Source organism: Neltuma alba, unplaced genomic scaffold (assembly GCF_004799145.2).
Source record: "Neltuma alba isolate B1F8T4 unplaced genomic scaffold, ASM479914v2 tig00010185_pilon, whole genome shotgun sequence".
In the NCBI taxonomy this organism is placed as follows: Eukaryota; Viridiplantae; Streptophyta; class Magnoliopsida; order Fabales; family Fabaceae; genus Neltuma; species Neltuma alba.
The window spans coordinates 205495-226605 of NW_021635126.1; the positions used below are offsets into that span (position 1 = coordinate 205495).

At 33.4% G+C, this 21111-nt stretch overlaps 1 protein-coding gene across 8 annotated transcripts; it reads right to left on the reverse strand.

The window, feature by feature from the left end:
* Nucleotides 1–661: 661 nt before the first annotated feature.
* Nucleotides 662–19310, reverse strand: LOC114754712 (protein root UVB sensitive 4). 8 transcript variants are annotated; one of them, XM_028943524.1, is made up of 11 exons: nt 7044–7201; nt 6849–6954; nt 4799–4945; nt 4417–4563; nt 3345–3407; nt 3151–3227; nt 2795–2900; nt 2129–2231; nt 1880–2031; nt 1706–1771; nt 662–1058 (listed from the first exon to the last, which is right to left on the reverse strand). In XM_028943524.1, the coding sequence occupies exons 1-11, from the start codon at nt 7061–7063 to the stop codon at nt 816–818; spliced, it is 1230 nt and encodes a 409-aa protein (XP_028799357.1). In that variant the 5' UTR covers nt 7064–7201; the 3' UTR covers nt 662–815. The 8 variants fall into 8 exon arrangements, with proteins under 8 accessions (XP_028799357.1, XP_028799360.1, XP_028799356.1 ...); XM_028943527.1 differs by lacking the exons at nt 6849–6954; nt 7044–7201 and adding an exon at nt 19299–19310 and having other exon boundaries at nt 4799–5268; XM_028943523.1 differs by having other exon boundaries at nt 6849–7968.
* Nucleotides 19311–21111: the final 1801 nt, after the last annotated feature.

A 21111-nucleotide genomic window follows, 5' to 3' on the forward strand; every position in this document is an offset into this window, starting at 1 on the left:
GCCATTTTTCCTATAATTAATGATGGTATTTATAAAAAAGAATTTAATGTGTTAATATTTTATTTTATGTTTTAACATTTTCCAAAGTATTTTATATTTATATAACTTTTAAAAAATATTTTACATTAAAGTTGAGGAGGGAATAGGCAATGTACTATATGAATCAATACAAAAATAATAAACTACATCATTAAACTTGGTAGCTAAAATGGAGGAAGTGGGCACATGGCTACACCGGCGAAGGGGCTCTGAAATTGTGGAAAATTCAGAACATGGAAAAAGTGAAGTACGGAAAAGGAAAGAGAGCAGGACACTATCCACTGCTTTATCAACTCAACACCACATTGCAAGGATAACCAAAACCATTATGAGAATACTCAGCTATTCTTGTTCACCGTTTATAAAGATTGGCAGGCTGTTACCATACAGAGTCTTAATTTTGTTAACTAAAAATCTTCCCATAACATAGGAAGTAAATTTTGAATTCTTTATCAAACTCCATCTCAAACAAAAGGTGGAAGTTGACGAGGAAAGCTAAACAATATCTTGTTTGTTGTACTTATTTTCTACTGGGCTAAAAGATTTCAGAATTTAATCAAAAAAATTATCTACTAAAACAGAAGACTTGTCATGTTGGATGTCTATCATATCTTCATTTAGGGGCTTGGCAATGCTATTCTTAGTATTCCTAGTATGAGGCATTTCTGCAAAGTTCAATAAAACATCAAAAATCTAGAAGTTGTGGGTCAACTCAATTTTGACTCCACAAATGTAAACCTAAAATACTCCCACGTTATGGAGGAGCCCAACAAAATTCAATAACCACAATTGAAAGTGAATCGAATCATCTCCGTTCCTGATAACAAAATGTTCTTGACTTCCCAGCCCTTCTCCAAAATTTGTTCCATCAGACAAGGCAGATCCCTTTTGGCATACGTCTTGCTATCCTCAATGATCATAGACCAATCATCAGGGGCTGAGTCTGACTCATAGCTTTCCCCGACACGACTCTCCCACCTACTCCAATCTGCAATGAGGACCCTCCGGATGGAGCAAGCCTAAGCAGCAAATCCCACCCCCCCCCCCCCAAAAAAAAAAAGGTCGTATCAAGGATAATCTACACAATCAAAACAGGAATAAAACACGAAAGGGGGAAAAAAAAAATAGAGAAGCTTTCTACTATACCTAAACCAAGTGAGGCAGTCACTGCGTGTTTGGTTTTGCACCAACGTTTTGGTGAAAACAAGCGGTTACGTACTTCCATCAAAAATCATGGTTTTGATTATTTCTAATGTGAAACTAAATATGTTAGTGCGTGTCTGGCTAGTAGTTCAGGAGGTTCAAATTGACTTTCGGAAAATCTTGTTTTGCAAACACTTGTTTCGGTCGCTCAAAGCTGACTTTTCTAAAACAGACCACCTGACTTTTCTAAAACAGAACGTTACCCTGAAACTAGGTGCTGCTATTTAAGAGGGGGGAAAAAAAAATAATAAAAGAGAGTCACTCTCAGGAAACAAGGTTTTACAAAATGGGAACTGGGTTTAGAAAAACTACTGCTCAAGCACACACCAAAAAGAAAGAAGAGAAGATAGAGAGACCACCTAGTCTAGCCAAACCAAGTGAGATGAGATGCATTCATCATGACATTGATCCAAATAGTTACCCAAAAAAAAAAAAGGGAGGAAAAAACATTAAGCAGTCTCACCTGAAGCAAACCCATTATTATATGCAATGCTCCAGCTCCTTCACGCAAGGAAAGAAGGACAACGGGCTGGGTGGTTACAAAGTAATCAGCATAAGAACACTTGTAACACAGAACTGTTCGTTGGAAGTTTAGGAAGCAAAGGAGCTCCAAAATGAGTTCATTAGCAAAGCTCACCTCTCCAATTCTCTTTAATCTTTTGGAACAGATCTCCACACATATGAAATAAAAATCCTCTGCAGTTATACGTTGCATTGCTTCTATCGACCACCAGGCTATTTGGTTGCTGGAATTTAAACACCCTATTCTAATTGGCCACGATTTTTGACCTGATCAAATTCTAGTCAATTGACTACAATTTCTCACAATTCAATTGTATGAGTTATAAAGCATTAAATACAACTAAAAGAATCAGCAGCATATCACCTCCAATTCCCAGAATGCTAATTCCTTCTTTTTCGCTCACCTCTGCAGGGGTAGGAACGTATCCAGACTCAATCCAAGTATTGAGTATAATTTCAAGTCTATCCTAAAATAATAAGAATAAGACATCAAGCATGAGCAACATATTCCCAAACAGGTTTACAGTAAAATCTGAAAAGAGGAACTGAGAAACTCAATAGGCATGAAGGTGGAGGGGTATCATGACCTAGTTTATTACCCCCGCCCCCGGGAAAACATGTTCAAAATTACAATCTTTTTCACTAGATTATAGCGAACTTCAAAGGATTTGAATCGGAAACTGTTTATAGAAATCAGTCAAAAGGGAAGAAAAGAAGGAGGGAAAACACCCATGGTCAGCTATTTGAAGCAAATGCGACTGAACGTCTGTGTCATCAGAAAGCAAAACACATTTAAATGAAAAAAAACCAAGATTACCTGACACAAATCCAGAGTAGAATGATAGTTTCCTTCAATAATGAGGCAAGTGGCACATTTAAATTAGTATTTTGAAGATCTTTTAATTGGTACTTATTGCTTAACTTGTCTTAAAACACTATTGTGTCCATCAAATCACTTTGTCCCAAGAAAGTAAAGAAAAGTACCCTTCATCCATAGGCAACTTGTAATTCAAGCCATCATATAACACACCTTAGTCAGAGTTTGTAGGTGGACATGCTTCAGGCCTTGATATATCCCAAGAAGGTCCATGCCAGCAAAAATGAGATAAATAATGAAATGAAGACCTACTTGTCGTCTACCTAGCCAGAAAATCAACAAGGTAAATAAGAAAACAGATTCAAGTATTTATTCAGAAAATGTGAAACCTTTTAGTGTACGTATATGAAAATAAGTTATGTGTTTGTGTACACACACCCATACATGTGTGTGCGTGTGTGTGGACACAGGAAAAAAAATTATAATTACATCATTGTTTGATGGGACAGACAACTTTGACATTTCATACTCGAGGTAAGAACATTTAATGAATGACAATAAATTAAAACCTTGGATAGCTCTCAAACAACATATTTAGAAGTGCAGCAAGCAAGAGGCCAAGGTTGTCAAAGCACACTGTTTGTATCTGACACACACCAAAGTGAAGAATATAATTATTAGGATATATTGGAAGAAAAATAACTACGTAACCCAGACGGGGGGAAAAAAAAACAAGAAGAAGAAGAAGAAGAAAAAGACTAACCTGTGCCTTTGCAGAAATTTCACCGAGATTGTCTGCCACAGCAAAACTTTGAAGGACAGCAGACTGTACAAACAGAGAACATCAGCGAAACAAAGCACAACAATTACTAACAGATTAGAAACGGGGAATGATTGCAAAATATTTCCTCTGAAAATGTTAATGGAAAAAGGAGTAAATACCAAGATAAATCAATACAAACCATCCGAAAATAAATGGAAAAATAGGTGGACCATCAATTGAAGGCTCAACGAAAAGCAAACCAAACATAATAAGGAATTGTTACAGTTGGCACTCTCTAAGTTTATTCTGTAAAGGTTTTTTCCCCGGCAATGCACAGGATATTAAACACAAGCTATAATACACCAACATGCTTTATGCATTTGTAAAGCATAAATATTATGTTGGGAAGAAAAATTCGACAACACACCAAAATAAAGCTGGCAATTAGCATGAGAACATAAATCATGGGTATCAAGCAAAACGTCACCAAAAAGTCTCACATATCGTATTGCTCTCAGACAGGAAAGTATTATTTTTGAACTATTATGTATTAGGGGCAAGAAAAGGTTTTCTCATTGATTTTTTTCTTTTTCCACCTTGTTTCTATCACATCATCATATCATATCAATAAAACATAAAAGGAAACTGTTAGCGTGTCAGCCTACTATAATTTAGGAAATTATTATAATTAATTTATTCCGTATTTAACTTATTATTATTATTTTTTTTCTGATTTACCAGATTACAGGTATCTTTTAGTTATGATAGAATCTCCTATTATCTAGGCCAAAATATGGGATATGACAGCTGTTAGCATCCCACCAACATTGTATACGATAGGACTCATTCCATCTGATTCAATGAATAAGATTTTCATTCTCCTATTGCTCAGAAACATAATAACAAAATGGGTAAATAAAGTTGGCTTTCTTTGTTTGACTATCAGATTGATACTTTTCTCATCGAGCAAGTATAACATGGAATACCATATCCTTAATAAAAACAACCTTTAAGATGAAGACTTGAAATTCCATATAATATCGATTTTCAAATTTAAGACTTGATAGCTTACCCGAGTTGCTAAGTAGCATGCCAGGCTTATTTGCTTGGCAACGTTGGCAATAGTTGCGAGCAGGAGGAAGTATTGTGGGAATGCAGGAGTAAGTAACTCAAGTCCAATGCTAGCAACAAAAACAACTGACGTAGAGAACCTGACTCTCTTTGTGAAAGAGAAAAAATTTTGGGGGCAAAAAGAAACGAAGGATGGAGAATTTTATCAGATTTCTTATACCATTTGTAGTAACACGTAAATAATTAACTGCAGTTCAACTATTATGACTTCACTGTACATTGGATTAAATGCCCAAATACAGTATCGGCAATTGCAGATAAAGGAAAAACCTTTGAATGCAAAAGCAAGACTAGCAGTGTAAATGACTTTTAAGGCCACATACCTTCAAATTGGTATCAAACGCAGATGCTAGACTAGCAGTGTAGATACATCTGCTAAGTCTTCCAATGCCATCTTTTAAAACCCAATTAAGAGCAGCAGATGATGGAAGTGAATAGGAGTGCCCAACTCCTATGGCCTTGAACATAGCCTGAGATCAATCCATTCTGATATACTCAGTTGTTATGCAAAATAAACTTCTGTAGCGAGAATAGAAGAATTCTCAATTTACAGAGAACAAATTGCAACCATCAATTCTTATTTATAAAAGCAGTTTCTGAGTATGGCATGTTCCTATTTATAAGAGATACCTAGAGGTTGTCTCCAATTTTTTGTTAATTTCCCATTTTACCCCGATTTAATTACTCATATTAATAGCATTGCATTTATTATCAAGGTAAATCACTTTCCCTCTTTCACTCACACACTCTCCACCCATAAATAAGGGTATTTCTGGAAAAAAAAAGTTACATTCTTCACATGTTTATTGTCTGTAACAAATTTTAACCAACATTTTTTTTATTCAATGTACAGTGATTAGAATTGGCATAGTACAATGATTCACAAAGGACCACATGATGGATAAAGAGGAGATTAGAATTGAATTCCGTTATTTAATCCATCTATGATCTATGCATATGTATATTTTTAATCCACTTCATGCGAAAACCATCTCGAGCACCATCAACCTATGAATCATCCAGAATGTTTCTACTGCATAATAGGTTCACTTCTTTGCATGAGATGTGGTGTGACAAAATACCAACAAACCTAGTGATACAAAGAAGTAGATCGAAAAGGAAAGAGAAATAGAAATAGGAAGTATAGAGGAGTCAATAGGAAAACTGAATGGATGCACCATTCTGATCATCAACAACTGAGTACAATAGCTTTATAAATTTTATTTATAGTCCATGGCCCTCTAACTACCCTAATGACTATTAACTGCCTGTCTATTTAATCATATATTTCCATAACAATACCGCCGTCCCAAAATTAGGGGAAAAAATTCCCTCAAGGGCTGGGAGCATGAAATTCTGGAGATTGCTTCTGCAAATTAAACAATGACACCCATATATAGCCTATTCATCAAGAAGTCTCTTCCATTGCACCAAAACTTCAGAAATAATCCTCCGTTTCCTCTTTGAACCCTCTTATTTAGAATCTTCTCAGGAAATAAGAATGTTGAAGCAGCTGGCCAATCTATAGGGGGTGCCTCTGTTTAACAGTAGGATATGGGCAATGTTGGATGGATTCGAAATTCAGGGGGTAACTCCAGTTTGTACGCAATGGGACCAATAATTTCCAAGACTCTATACAGCCCAAGTTTCCCAGTGCTAACTTTTTGTAGCTCCTGAAGTTGAATGGATGCACCATTCTGATTATGAACAGAGACCCAGTACAATAGGATTATGAACAACAACTGAGCACAATAGCTTTAGGGACTTTATTTATGGGCCACGGTCCCCTAAATACCTTGATGGCTATAAACAGCCTGTCTCTTTAATTATTTATTTCCATAACACCTAGTTTGAGTTTTCAACGAGAATACAAGCCCTAGCATCAAAAGTTGATTCTTGGTAGACTACTAAACAAAATCCAGAAAGAAGCAAGTTGGGCAACTTTCTGACTAATTTGATCATATGGCTTGCCCAGAATCTTGCATTGTGGTGGTTTATCGAATCTGTAAACAAAACAGTTACTTGGCCAACCAAGTCTTCTTTAAAGTGGATCTCCAGATGAAATGACTCTCTGGTTGTGTTCGAACTTAGATGCTCTTGCTAATAGGGAGGGAATAAGGCTACTTGCTTTGCGACAGTGGATTCCTATTAGTTGTCTCACTTGTCTGTGTTTAGCACTTACTTCACTACTGCTTATGGTTTCAGTTTGCACTTACATCAGTGATACGCGTTTAGGACTTTAAATTATTCCCTTTTTTTTTTCAATGGAATGATGCTTTATAAAAAATAAAGGCGCAAAAAAATATGTAGGAGAGCTGAACCACGTATGATAGAAAATCAGTTGTCACCAACAGATATAAGAATTTAATACACCTGAGTAGCAAGAACTTGAAGCGCAGAGCTGAAAACACGATGCAAGAACTTCCACCTCACGTAATCCATGTAACTATCAGCAACTTGCTGAGGAATGAGAAAATCCCTAATAACAAAACAGCATATCCTGAACAATTTACGATACCCACTGTTGTATTCGAACTTGCAAGACGACGAGTCACCATCAACACTAACCACTCGTAAACAGTCCCCATCCCAGAAGTACCTAGAGACGTTCGTAGAGCTCCGAATCACAAAGGGAAGGCTAACTGGCAATGTGGACCGTGGTCCTTTTTCAACCCCTCCATCAGATTCACTATCAAGACATGTTCTCAAAGAGGAATAGGCAGTCGCTGGTTTGAAAAACAGTTTTGATCTATTGAGTATTGATTCGCTGGATAAGTCGCAAGTTCCCGGAAGTTTCCATGATAAATGATGATGACGCGTCGAGACTGTGTGAAGAGAAGATTGCATATCAAAAAGTAGAATTAAAGATTGAGGTGAGTCACGTTTCACGCCAAATTCAAGTATAGTTTAAATCAAAGTGAGAAAATTTTCAGGCGAAATCCGTCCCCAAAGCAAGAGCACAACTTCTCAACCTCGACGACTAGTAACTTATGTGACAAAGCTTTAAACTAGACGAAGAAAAAAGATAAGAGCATGCTGACGTCGACAAGGCCAGAGGGAGTTCAATGAACCCAAAAAAAAAAAAGGCAGTGGGAGGAAGCTAATTGCGCCACAATATAAGGTTTCAGTGAGTAGTATAGGAAGTAGCGAGCTAGAATCTATTGCCAGACTCCAACGCACGTATTTTCTATGCTAGAGTCTGCCGTTTAGGGAGGAAGGGAGAGAGGCACAACAGCTTGAACCAGTGACATCCCTCGTCGGCGATGCCCGCCGTTCGTGAAACTGAGCTGGTGGTGCCCGTCGGATACGCGAAGGGTCAGAATCGTCGGGTGACGAAGCTGGCGGCGCACGGCGGAGGTCGGCAAAGATGGTGGCGGAGGACAAAAAGCAGTGGATGCCGAAGATGAAGGAGAGACGGAGGGAATTTGTGAGAGCATAAATTTATGCAAGTCCGACGCATGGGGCCATAAATTTGTGGGTGGGAAATGTCCGGGTGCCGAGCTCAATAGCCACTTGGGCTAATCATGCAGGAGTAGCGTTTGATAACATAAGCCTGTTTTGGAGCCCTAAGATTTGGATTTTAAGTAGAAAGTCCGTTTTGGGATTGCCGCCCACCCTATCCCTACTCCAGTTAGGCTGTGTTCCCTATTTCAGCTGTGCATGTGTGATATTGTGGTGTATTATTTTGTTTCTAGTTATACCGTATTATCCACAGGAGGATCTCTTGATGTACCCAACAAAAAAAAATAATTTTCATTAGCAGTCTCGCCATTTTATTTTACTTTTTAAAAAATAAAAATGTAGAAAGGTAAAAGTAATTTTTAAAAATAAAATTAAAGCAGTAATCATAAATTTTTTGGATGTTTGTTTGAGAAAATTTTAAAATAAAAATCATAAATATTTTGCAAAAATAAAAAATATATAATTATTATTTTTTAATTGTATTATACTAATTCAAAAATATAGAATTTTTGAAATTCCATTTCTTTAAAATTAAATTATCCGTTTCACTTTTGTTTCATTAATTTTTAATAAGTAGGGACATTTTCAACATTTTATCCCCTTATGCTTGTTAGTTAGACCCTATTTGTTTTGCAAGGAGAATCAATCAAATATATTAATTGTTATCTTTCTAAATCAAATTAAAACTTTTCTGAGATATTTAGGTTCTTAGAACTTTCTTGAATATTTACTTGATTTTTGAATTTGAGATATTCCTCCATAAATTCGAGTTGCCTATCTGTTGTGCTTATTTACTAAAACTCAAGTCATGTTGTCTGAACTCTCAAGTTATTTCTTCACTTGTTCTTATCCAACTCTAAAATCTCGTGTTTGCCTAATGAAAAACTCAAATTATGATACGCTTCATTCTAATCAGTATTTTTTGTTTCTTCCTTAGATATATTGGCCTAATTTATTTTACTCTAATCTTTTGACTATTTTCTAAGTATTTTAAACGTTAAGAGAATAAAAGATTTAGATTATATACAAAAGAAAGCCAGGGGATTAGGCATAGTGAATGTCATCAAGCTATTTTTTATCAAAGGTGTAACATCGGTTATCTCCAACTTTTTCAAAATGAAACAGCAGTTATCTCCAACCTGTTACTAACCTTTTTAAACTCCAAATTTAATAACACTAACCATGGTAGAAAAGAATCTTAGTATAATATTTGAAAAGGCTACCATGGTTATAAAAAGAAATTTGATTCGCCAAGAATGTTAATCATGATAGAAAAGACCTGAACTAATTATTCAAAATGTCTATCATGATTATAAGAGTTTTGCTAAGCAAATTATATGAATACCGTAACTAATAATATTTCACAATAACTGGGCCTTGGGCTTTGCAAAGCCCAGCACATCACAATTCATCTCTAAGCCCATAACATGATATTTTCAGAATAAAATTTGTCCAAACCAACAGTAGTCAACTACTTTCAAAAGTTATTGTGGGTTCACAGCTTACAGACCCAAGCAACCCAGCAACAAAAGTAACTAAGACCATAAGTCTCGATTAAATCAGAGTATGCAAAAAGAGCTATATGTGGCAATATACAATACTCATCACATGACTAAAAAGAGGCTATACAAGATAAACTTGATAGCTAAGCCTTCGCTGCCTTCCCTGACGGACCAGCCCTAGAGCTATTATCTGAAAATGTTAAACCACGGGGTGAGACAAAAGCCTCAGTAACCAACAATCCTACTCATTAGGCATACAAGTAAGTGCTTAAGAGGTGTCAAGTGGAACAGTTACTAAAATCATAACATTAACAATTGTCACATGGTTATATATATATATACATATACATATCAAAATGCAATATCTCACTCTCAATTCCACCTTATTTCCTCACACCTTATTTCCTCTGACTGAACCCATGGGCTAGTACTGTCCCATGTGACTGGTAGTTCAACATAATAAGCTCACTGATCAAGTGATGTGAATAGGCCAAAATCCACAGAGCACAAGATCAGACCATGGGTTCCCCCTCTAGTCCACTAGCGGGGTGTCATACGCCCTACAACACATGACAGGGCCAAAGGATCAACCAGTGTACATCTGGCGTCCTCCCACCTTATTACCTCTATAATATGTACAAAATTCACCCCCTTATTCTCCCTATAACATGTCTCCCACCAATCAACGTTCACCGTCCCCTCTCGTATTTATACTCATGAGAATAGTCATTTACTAATAACATAATAACTTTCACATTTACCAAAATCGAGATTTCGAAATTTCACTAATCAACATCAATCCTCAAACCATTTCTCAATAAATTCTTGTTCCACATGACAAATTTATAAATTCATAATTTCATACTATTTTTCAATAACATAAAGTATCTCAAGGCAATTTCAACAATGATGCCTTTCATTGTTCAAATAATAATTCAATGGCATTTCAAGAATCTCATATAATTCGAAATCACTCACAAACATCATACAAGCATACATAACAAGTGGAAAGTGGTTACCTTTCACCAAGGCTATAAAAAGAATTACTACAAAGTCAACCCCGTGCTCAAACCAACAATCCAATAATCAATCTACACCATTAATATAACCACAAATTAATATTAGCTATTTAATTAAGCTTATATATATAGTTAAATTTCTAATTTAATAAATTTTACTCTAAATTCCCACAACTCTCATAACCTAAAATTAAGTATTTTAGAACTAACTTATAAATTTTTCTAACAGGCTAAAATATTCAATTCCATCCTCTGGATTATTTACTTTAATAAAAGGAATTCTCCAAAATTCTCAAATATGAAATTATTATATTTTACATTCTAAAAAAAAACTCTATTTAAAGTTTAAACCTCAAAATAAAATCATCAAAAATTCAATAGTAATGCAAATATTTATAAATAAATAATCTACTCAAAATTCTATTAGTATAACTATTATATTTCTTTTTCTCCACAAATAATAAACTCTTTTACCTAAAATAACTGTTTTAAAATTTTCAGTCATCCAATACTAAAACTAAACCGATTAAAATCTTAATAATATGCCAAATAACTCAAATAAATTATTTAACATAATTTTGATCGGTACAAATATAATATATCTCATAAATAACAGATTTTTCAACTAAATAAATTAATTTAAATATTAAAAACCAACAAATAGGCAAATCTAAACCGATAGAAATGATCTGCTATAATAGATCTATAATACTGTGGTTAAAACTCATCAAAACTCAAAACTTATCCCATATATAAGTCTCAAAATTTTTTCTAATTACTGTAATAATACTGTTATTGGAAAGCTCAAAATATATAAGAAATATTTATGAAGAAAGTTTAATGAAAAGAAGTAATTTTATGTACCTAAATTATCTCCAAAACTTGCCTTCTCCTCCACAAAGACCGCAACTCTGCTCTTGCTATCTCTCTCTCGGTCTCTCTCTATCTTTCCCTCTTTCTCTCTTGTGTTCTCATCTTGTGCATCCAACTCCTCCTTTTATTTTCTATTTTTCAACTACCTTTCGTCCTTTCCCTTATTTTCTTCATGCTTCATTTATTCCCCCTCCCAAAAGTCCTTCTTCCTAAGTCAATATTCAATCTTTCCACCGAATTCGGTGGAAAGATTACCCCTTTCTTGTTTTTTTTTTTTATATTAAAATATTATTATTTTATTATATTAATAAAATATTATTATTATTTTTTTTTACTTTTTTTTTTAAAAATCCTAAAATAAAATTTAGGATATTACAAAAGGCATCTAATGCAAAAATCTAATGGCTACTGCTATCTGTAACATGAAAATTGGCATCTTTAACATATACCTACAATCTTGACTCAAGATAAGTTATGTTAGAATGACTAATCATCCAAGAGGGAGTGAATTGGGTGTTGATTAAAATGAAAAACCTTTTCACAATGCTTAGTGAAAACCATAGGAAACTTAGAGTGAAAAAAAAAATAATAAACAACATACGTGTAATCACGCAAGTAAAATAGTTTGGTTGGAAATATAAAGAGGTAAGGAAAGAGAAGATGCAAACTGTAATTTATCCTGGTTCGGTCTTTCCATAGACCTATATCCAGTCTCCAGGCTCCACCTTAGATTTTCAATGCACTATCTCCCTCAAGTTTCAATTGGGTACTTGAGAACCACTATAACTCCCTCAAGTTTTTCATGGGTACTTGAGAACCACTCCTTTTTACAACTTGTAAGGTTACAATTTGTTTCCCACTCATGATCCCTCTATCTTGAGCAACTCTCACAAAGATTGATGTTTACAATGGAAGCATTCTTCTCTCTATGGAGCAGATTTTCTGAAACACTGAAGCATGATGAGAAAATGATTTCGTAGCTTTGAATGTGAAAGTGAGAATCTCAGAATCTTGACATTATGAATTGTTCTCTCTTCATTTTTTTAATTGAATGCCTTCTATATATAGATGATATTGAGCATTTGACCGTTAAGCATCTTCTCCCTGTTTGGCTTGAAGAATATGACTGTTGAAACTAGCCGTTACAAGCTTATGACAAAATATTGATTAGTAACGTCATCAATCCGTTGTGGCTTAATAATCACTTGCTAAACATGTTGTTAGATGATATAAGATATTTCCATAAGTATCAAACATGTTTAGATAGAGTGACAAAAGATTTAGACCTGATTTCAAATCCATCAGAAAAACAGAGTATGGAAAAGTTATCTTTGACTCAAATACTTATTCCAGTAAGCATATAAATTTAGAAAGATATCACCTATTTTTCTTACTCTTACTTGATAACTGACTCAAATATGCCTTAACTTGATAACTTGTTCGAGTATGAAGTAGAAAATAGAACTTCTAGTCTTTGACATTTAAACTCTAATGCAAACAGAATGAAGGTCAATTTTGAATGATCATAAATCTTCAAATTCAACTCCAAATATTGCAAATGACCTATCATCAGAAAGTTCTTTGAGTTTACTTTCTAACACAACAAGTCCCACTCCAAAATTCTTTATAGTTTTAAAGCTATGTTTATCACAGTGACTAAAGGTCAAGGATAAGGCATGAAACCTTAGTAGCAAGTATTAAGCTGTATATCTCCTTCATATGAAACTTATTGTAGTTGATCTTGGTGTCTATGAACTGTGTTCTATGTTTAGTTTCATATGCAACAAGTTTCACCTTAAATGGATTTATAGTTTAGGAGATATTGTAGAAATACCAAACATATGTCAAAGCTAAATGAAGAATAGAGTATAATATAGTATGTGATTTCTCGATAACCTGTTGGAGAAACATAGAACTCAAAAATGCACTCGAGAAACACGTGAAAATCATATTTGAAGGTTATATTTGAGCTTAGATGAGGGGTAACTCGAGGTATGTTGACATAACTTCCAATTGGGCCACTTTAACTTCCAATTAAGCACTCCAAATTCTTGTTAAGTGTAATAACCTTCAATATCAAATTTAAAAACTTAAATCTTAACATTTCCATTTGATCTTGCAAGTTCTTTTTTTTTTTTTTAATCTCTGTTCTTCTTCTTTTGAATCAATCTTATGATAACTCCTTTCTTTTCTTAACCAAACTACATAAAGTAATCACATTAAGTATAGTAGTTAGTCAAAGCATGAGACAAACATTTGATGCAAACTTTTTGCTCTAATATTTGACATCATTAAAACTAATCATATCTAATAAGTTACTCATAACTTAAGGTTACAAACTCACCATCAAGTCTACTAGCATAGGTTAAATATAGAGTAACACAAGGTTGAGAATGTAACAACATGATTTTCAAATCCTACAATTTATTGTTTTTGAACCTTATAACTTGAAGAAGGGATAAGAAGGTAGGTTGTATGGGTAGACAAGTCTTAGGAACACAGAAGATGAGATTCAAGTTGAATCTACGTATCATGTTTTTTTCTGTGTCATTCATTGAGGCATGTCCTTGTCATTTGACTTGGCGAATGATGCTGTTTGTCATAATGAACACGTGATTTTATGAAACAAGAGACGTAACTTCATAAGTTTTTGCAAAACATTTGAGGGAGAAACATTATGCCCAAGTATTCATAAGCTTCTAAACTCACAAGCAGATCTAATGCCTCTTTTGCTTTGAGTACCATAAAGTTAGGTTTTGAAATTGCAAATTGGGAACTTCTTGAGAATCAATCATCTACCCATCTTAAGCTCTAATTAATGTTATAATTCAAGTAGTATGGCTAAAATCAAGACTCTATTTGATTTAATTTACAGATCTAACATAGTTTTCATATACATAAATATGAACTCTTAAGGTGAAAAGAGGGGAGTTAGAGGCTATAGATTGAATAATAGTCTTTCCAAATGATATAAAAATAACATATTACTTTTATTTGTAGATTCGAATCTTACTTAGATGACCTTGAGTACAGGGTGTAGACTATGGCTCTAAGATTTGGCTTGGTGACAAGTAACCTTTTTCATATTTACTACGCATGCTTAGGTGTCTCTATGAATAGTTTTTGAAATGCAATTTGAATTAAAGTATACTGACCCTATGAGTTATAAACTCTTATTTTTTTGTGAAATTGTCTTGTGAGACCTGACACTTGAAAGTTGCATAAGACTTGATAATTATTGTACCATGAAATATGCTTTGAAATATGATTGGGTTGAATATATGTCAACTTGTTATACATGTATAAACTATAGTTGGAGGGAGAATTGTTATGGAGTATTATTAGTTACCATATGATATGGTTGCCATGTGGTACTTTATGGCTAGCCATGCCCTTTTCCATATGTTCATAAGGGACTGTAAAACCCCACCAATTTATGAGAGGAAACCCATGGTTCGTCCCGTGCTTTGTGGTACTTTGGTTAGTCTATACCACATGAACGGTGAGCTGCTCAAGTTACGAGTCAAATGGACAAGACTTAGTTCATGTGTTTGGTTAACAGGAACAAAGAGGATATAAAGTAATAATTGAATAAGAATTTATTCTGAACATGTATTGTGATATTTGTGATTTTTAAAATGTGTTGTATTATAATAATATTTTTATTTGTTGCACACTTGACACCTCACAATCATTTATTAGTTTGGGTAGTATTTAGGAGATTGGTTATTAAGATGTCAGTCTTCCTCCCTTTTATTTACCATTTTTTAGGAGATAGTTCAAGGGTGACATCTTTAAGGAAGGCATTAGAGGAGTACATCTACATTAGTAGATTATAGCGTATTTACTTTTAATTTATGATGAATTTATGTTTACTGTCACTTGTAGGACACATTTGCATTTTTAAATTATGGTTTTTAATGAATAATATAAGTGTTTCGCTTGCTTTGTTGATACACATAATATTAAGGAAATTTAGAATATGTCAGAGTTTTAGCAAAATCTTTATCAAAATGTGTTTTCACCCTTGATAAGAACATTGATTTACACATTCTTGGTGTATCCAAGACTTATGCAACATCATCATTATTTGAATGCATACCTATGATGAATTTCAAGGACAAAAATCTGCCAGATTGCCTCTCGTATAGATATATACCTAAAGTTGATATATTGTTTTGAATTTCATCAGCTGGTCATTCAAGATTTCTATCTTGATTATTATCATATATTGATACAACTACTCTATCATTACCCTTGCTAATGTCCTTAAATAAATACTTAATTGCAGTTGACTCATTACACTTCTCAACATTGATGTGACATTGAAATATGGACAAAAGTGTTAGATTATAGGGGACAACAAATCGATTATCTAAAGGAATATTTTTGACTTCTATTGTCTTGATGTTACCTCTCCTTCTATATGTAGGATACCCATCTTCATCAATCATTGTCTAGTTATAGAATTTCCTAGGGAAATACTTGTTGCATTTATCGTGCTTCATGCATGGTGATTGAGCATTAGCGTGACTATAGTGACCATGAATCATAAATCTCTTCATTAAGGGGGTGTTTGGATGAAAACCAAACCATGGTTTTAAAAGTGCTTTTACGGTTTACGAAATAAATATGTAGAGGAATTTGTCTCGTTTTGCGGAAATGTGTTTCTCAGAAGCACTTTTTTAGGTTGCCAAACACCCCATAAGTCATACAAATTAGGATTCACATTTCTTTTAGAATTCTCTACTAAAATAATATTGTTAACATCATTCGAATCCTTCAGCTAGTCACGCCCATTAAAGCCATAATAGAATGTAAACACCTGGAAATCCTCTTTTCTAAAATTCTATCGTATATGTCATATCCTATTAATTTTAAACTAGTAAATGAGTAATTTAAAATTAACAAAGGGCTAGACATTGTAGTAGAGATAGATGATAAACAACTTTTGAAGTGAAACCCGGGCAAGAACCGAACTGTCATTTTGAAAAGTTCCGGTCAAAAAAAGGTAATAGTGAAAAGTATGCTTGAAATTCCTAAAAATTTCCAAAAATTCATTAATAATAGAATAAAAGATCTAGAATAATATTTGAGGCCTAAAATGTGAAAACAGAATACAAATAATTTAGTTTACAATTTTTTATATTTTGGCTAATTAAGGAAAAATTAGCCAAAATGAATTATTTTAAAGGGTTAATATAAACTTTAGTCTTTCAAGTTTGCCTTCATTTTTGTTTTAGGCCCTTAAGGGGCAAAATGTTTCAAGTTTTTATTGGATTATAGGGACTAATATTATAAATGAAAAGAAACTTGAGGGATCAAGACTAATGGTTTAAAACTTGAGGGATTAAAAACAAAATGAAGGCAACCTTAAGGGACCATAATTTGTATTAACCCTATTTTAAGTATACATAGGCCTCAATAATTCAAACAAAAATGAGAAAAAATTTGTTGAGATGTTATCACAAATTGTAAAATTATTCCTGATCCCTAAAAGTACAAAGGTTAGCTTTAAAAATATTTAAAACTGAATTATGTTAATAAAAGCCCAATTTTGGGAAAAAATGAATAGAAGTTACAGGTTGAATTTTGACCTGAGAAAATTAGTGAACTTATCCTTAGTAAAAATGAATTATTGGAGCAAAAAAAAATAAATTTTTAGAGATACTAGATTAGACAAGATCTAGAAAAAATTTAATTAGAATGATGAGATTATACAATGGAATAACCTAAAGTTTGGTGGAACAATTTTTTCCCAAATTTTTTGCTGTTTTTGGGGCCAAACATGAGGAGGAGGACATGGATGAAATTACACAATTTGTCTAACAACATAATTATAAGAAGTTAAATTATAATAAAATATTGCTTTATAATCACACGGGTAATAGGTGACATGGTCCCAAGTTGGTTGTAACTCTTGCATCATTTTCTGTTGTTTCTCTAATCAATTCATTATTATTTGAATTGGGTCAACAGGGGGTCTATTTTGTTCTTCCCCTACTTATGTATTATGTTTTGTTCTCACCATACTTGTTGTGTCTTCTTAACTACAAAAGGAACAACATTATTATAAAACATTTGTATACATACAAAACATCAGCATAGTTCAACCAGTCACAACCAATCACATCAAGAGTAACATATAGTACAACTATCTAAAACTATCTAGGAAAAGTAGAAATAACAAAGTCTTCCAAGACATCGAGCATCTGCTCAAAAGTATATTCGTCCATGTTGTCACAAATGGACGGTATGGATTCTTCCCAAATCTATCTATTTGGAAGAGTAGATAACAATAGCACACCCCATATGTCTGCATCCATAGTCTGGCTTTCCCTATTGACTGCCGTGCACAACAGCCTAACCTAATGAAAAAAAAATGAAGGCAGACTGTAGCATACTGATTTTTATTCCTCTTGATATGCCTACCCAAGTACTTGAATTCCTTAATCAGATCATCCATCGAATTAAACTCTTTAGGTGCTGATAATAATCTCTTCTTTAAAGACATCATTCTACTGGGGCCTGCCTCATCATCATTATTCCCTGATCCAAGTACCAGCTATGAACATAGGGTCAACTATGTACTTGGTGCTGGCCGTGTATTGGATCCTGCATCATCCTCATGTAGCTCTAATTTGATTGGAGTTTAGTTCCAAATGTATATCCTCAATCTCACTAAGCAGGTAATAATACCCTGGTGGAGGAGTAAGATCGTCGAGATCTTCTACCAGTGGGAGATACCAGTCTGGTTATGGTTCCCTAGGCATCCTTTGATCGATGGATTCCACCCTCACAACATGCCATACTTTCTGGTTTCTGTACTTTCTTCATAACGCAGCAAATGAAACAAAGAACTATAATACTAGGCACATAGTACAGTACAGTGCTATATAGTGCAACATAGTGCAATATTATACTAGTACAATAATCATTAGACAGCAACTCAAAACTTTTGTTCATAACAATCTTAACACATAATTAGAGCATGCGACACATTTACCAAAATCTTTGTTTTGATACCAAAAATGTCATATCTTACTTTATTACTCAATTTTATATTACATGGGAGTATTTGGAACTATTTTCCAAGTCATTAAGTTAGAGAATTTTTAATTTTTAAATTTAATTCCCTCAGTTACTATTCATTGCAATCCTAAATTTCTCTAAACTTTGAATAATCATAACTAATTTTAGAAAAATCAAAATGATATGGTTTTAAGTCCTACTTGAAGCTTGCAATGAGCTCTTAAAGGAAAAAATAGATTCAGAATATGAATCTAGATCATGTGTGCCTAGTTTCAATGACAAAATATATTGTTCATTTGGTCATTTTTTCAATTTTTCAGAATTTATGCCCGACTTTGAAAGGGTATAACTCGTTGTACAAAACTTTAATTTTTTTATAAAATACTACTTATTTTAAAGCTAAAAATATGATCTATTAGATTGCTAAGTTTCAAATCTAAACTCCATCACTTGCTCAAAATTTCATATAGTCAAACTTTGCCCTTAATTTGGTCAACTTTCATCCTTTTTATGCAAAACTTGCCAAAATAGACCATAACCATTCTCAATATAATTCACCCACATATCACAACATTTAACAAGTAATTTTTCATAATTTATATCTCTTAAAGTTCATTAAAACACATATCCACATGAATTACAAAACTTCTTCACAAAGTTCAACATAATTACATAGTATTTTTTCTTCATGGAGACATCATCTCCTTATCATTGGCCATACCACTTGAAGGTCCTATTGGTGTTGTTTAAACATAGCGAGAAATGAGATTTCATAGAAATCTTAGTAGCGAAGAAATTATAATGGTAATGTCAAACAAGCAAGGTATACCGTAACAATTTCATAAACACTTATTCACTTTTATGCCATGTAAGTATCATTACAATCACTTCAAAATTAACATGTTAATGCATATTGCTAAGGCATACAATGTAACCAATCAACATGTCATTCTCGTCAAATAAATTCAAATACAATAAAGCATATGTTCAAGGAAGCAAGTTAACATTAAAATTGTAAATTCCATGCTACATCTTTCCAATTCAAGATTTTTAGCCTCTTAAGTCCCTTTGGGCTCCTCCTTGTTCTTTTGCTAAATGCCTATCAATCGATGCATAAATACATGCCACATTATCAACCATAATACATAAAATACCATTAGGCATCAAGATAACACTATAACCCTCTTTTTTTTGACTTTTTGACTTTAATTTCCATCTTTGTTTTGACAAGTTCCAAGGGTCATTCCTAGCAGTTTTTCATGTAGAATCCAAATATCAACTTGGTTTTTATCAAAATCAAACTCTACCCTATCACAGTAAGCTTGGTCGAATTGAAGGTAGTTTAGGTTAGAATTTTTATTTTTGATTCCAATACTTTTAGACACTTTTTCTTAGTATATTCCTACACAAAAACATGTTCAATATTTCAAAACTTGGACAGCATAATACTTTATAATTTTGTCACCAAATTTCACTTGAAACAAACTAGAAACACAGTCAAATCAAAGCTTTACCATACCTTAATTGATCTTTGATTCTTGCTTGATAAGTTTTGGCTTAAACCTATGTGGTCTTGGCTCCAAAACTTAGCTTTTTCTAGAGTAAATTTCAGTCATCCCTTGCCTCCAAGTATCCCATAAAAATCTGAAGATAAAGGCCATGTGTACACCTTAAGAAGTTGTAGAAATTCGGGAGTGCACAAGTGTCTCTTGTGTAATAATGTTTTGGACAAAATCATGTGATATTTTACATTATTTTAATCCATAATCATGTGGACCACTTGAGCCATTAATATACTATTCATTCTAGGCCCAAAATCAAGCCCAATGGGCCAGAGAAAGAAAGAAAAGTATTACATTTCATCTCCATACATTTTTCCACCTGATTTGCCGTATCGGCTAAAATTCCTGTCTAGTTTCTAATAATATTTCTTGAACTCCAAAAATTTATTTCTACCATCAAAAATCATATTTTAATATAGGAAGGTTTCCTAAATTTTTTCAGAATTTATCTCAACCTCTAATTGCTTATTTTGAATTTTCTCCAAAATTGGTCTTTATCGATAAGATTTTGGTAATAAATATTCTAAAATTAATCCTTTCACTTCTAGGGCTTGGAAATAATTTTCTAAACCAAAATGAATTCTAAAATAATTTTTTTCATATTTTTCAGAATTATTGAGGCCTCTACACATTTAAAATAGTTGTTTTTGGCTAATTTTTTTACTATTTTTTAGGGAAAACCTCTGTTTACAGAAAATCCTGTAATAATTTATTTTTATGCTATTTCCATCTCCATGGCCTCAAATAGGGTTCCAAACTCTCTAATTTATCTTTTTACTATTTTTAGGAATTTCCTGAAATTTTTCTCCAATTTTCCTATTTTGCCTTTCCTAGACCGATAATTTCAAAAATATCAGTCCAAACAAGAGTCAGATCTCAACTCACAAGTTATTCCAGTTTTGAGTCTACTTTACTACTTGAACCTCTATCTAATTAATCATTCACACTCCCAAAGTTAAAATTGGTGGGATGTGACATGGCAAAATGATGGAGGGAAAGAGTTGATCAAGAGCCAAGTGGTCGTAGAATTTTAGGGTTTCCCCAGGGCAAAACAAGAAAATTCAAGGAAAAAATTTGTATATAAATACCCTATATTTGAAAATAATTTGGTGAAATTAGAGAAAATAGGGAGGAAAGATTTTGCTCTTGAGTTTTAGGAAAAGGAAGAGAAAAAGAAAGAAGAAGA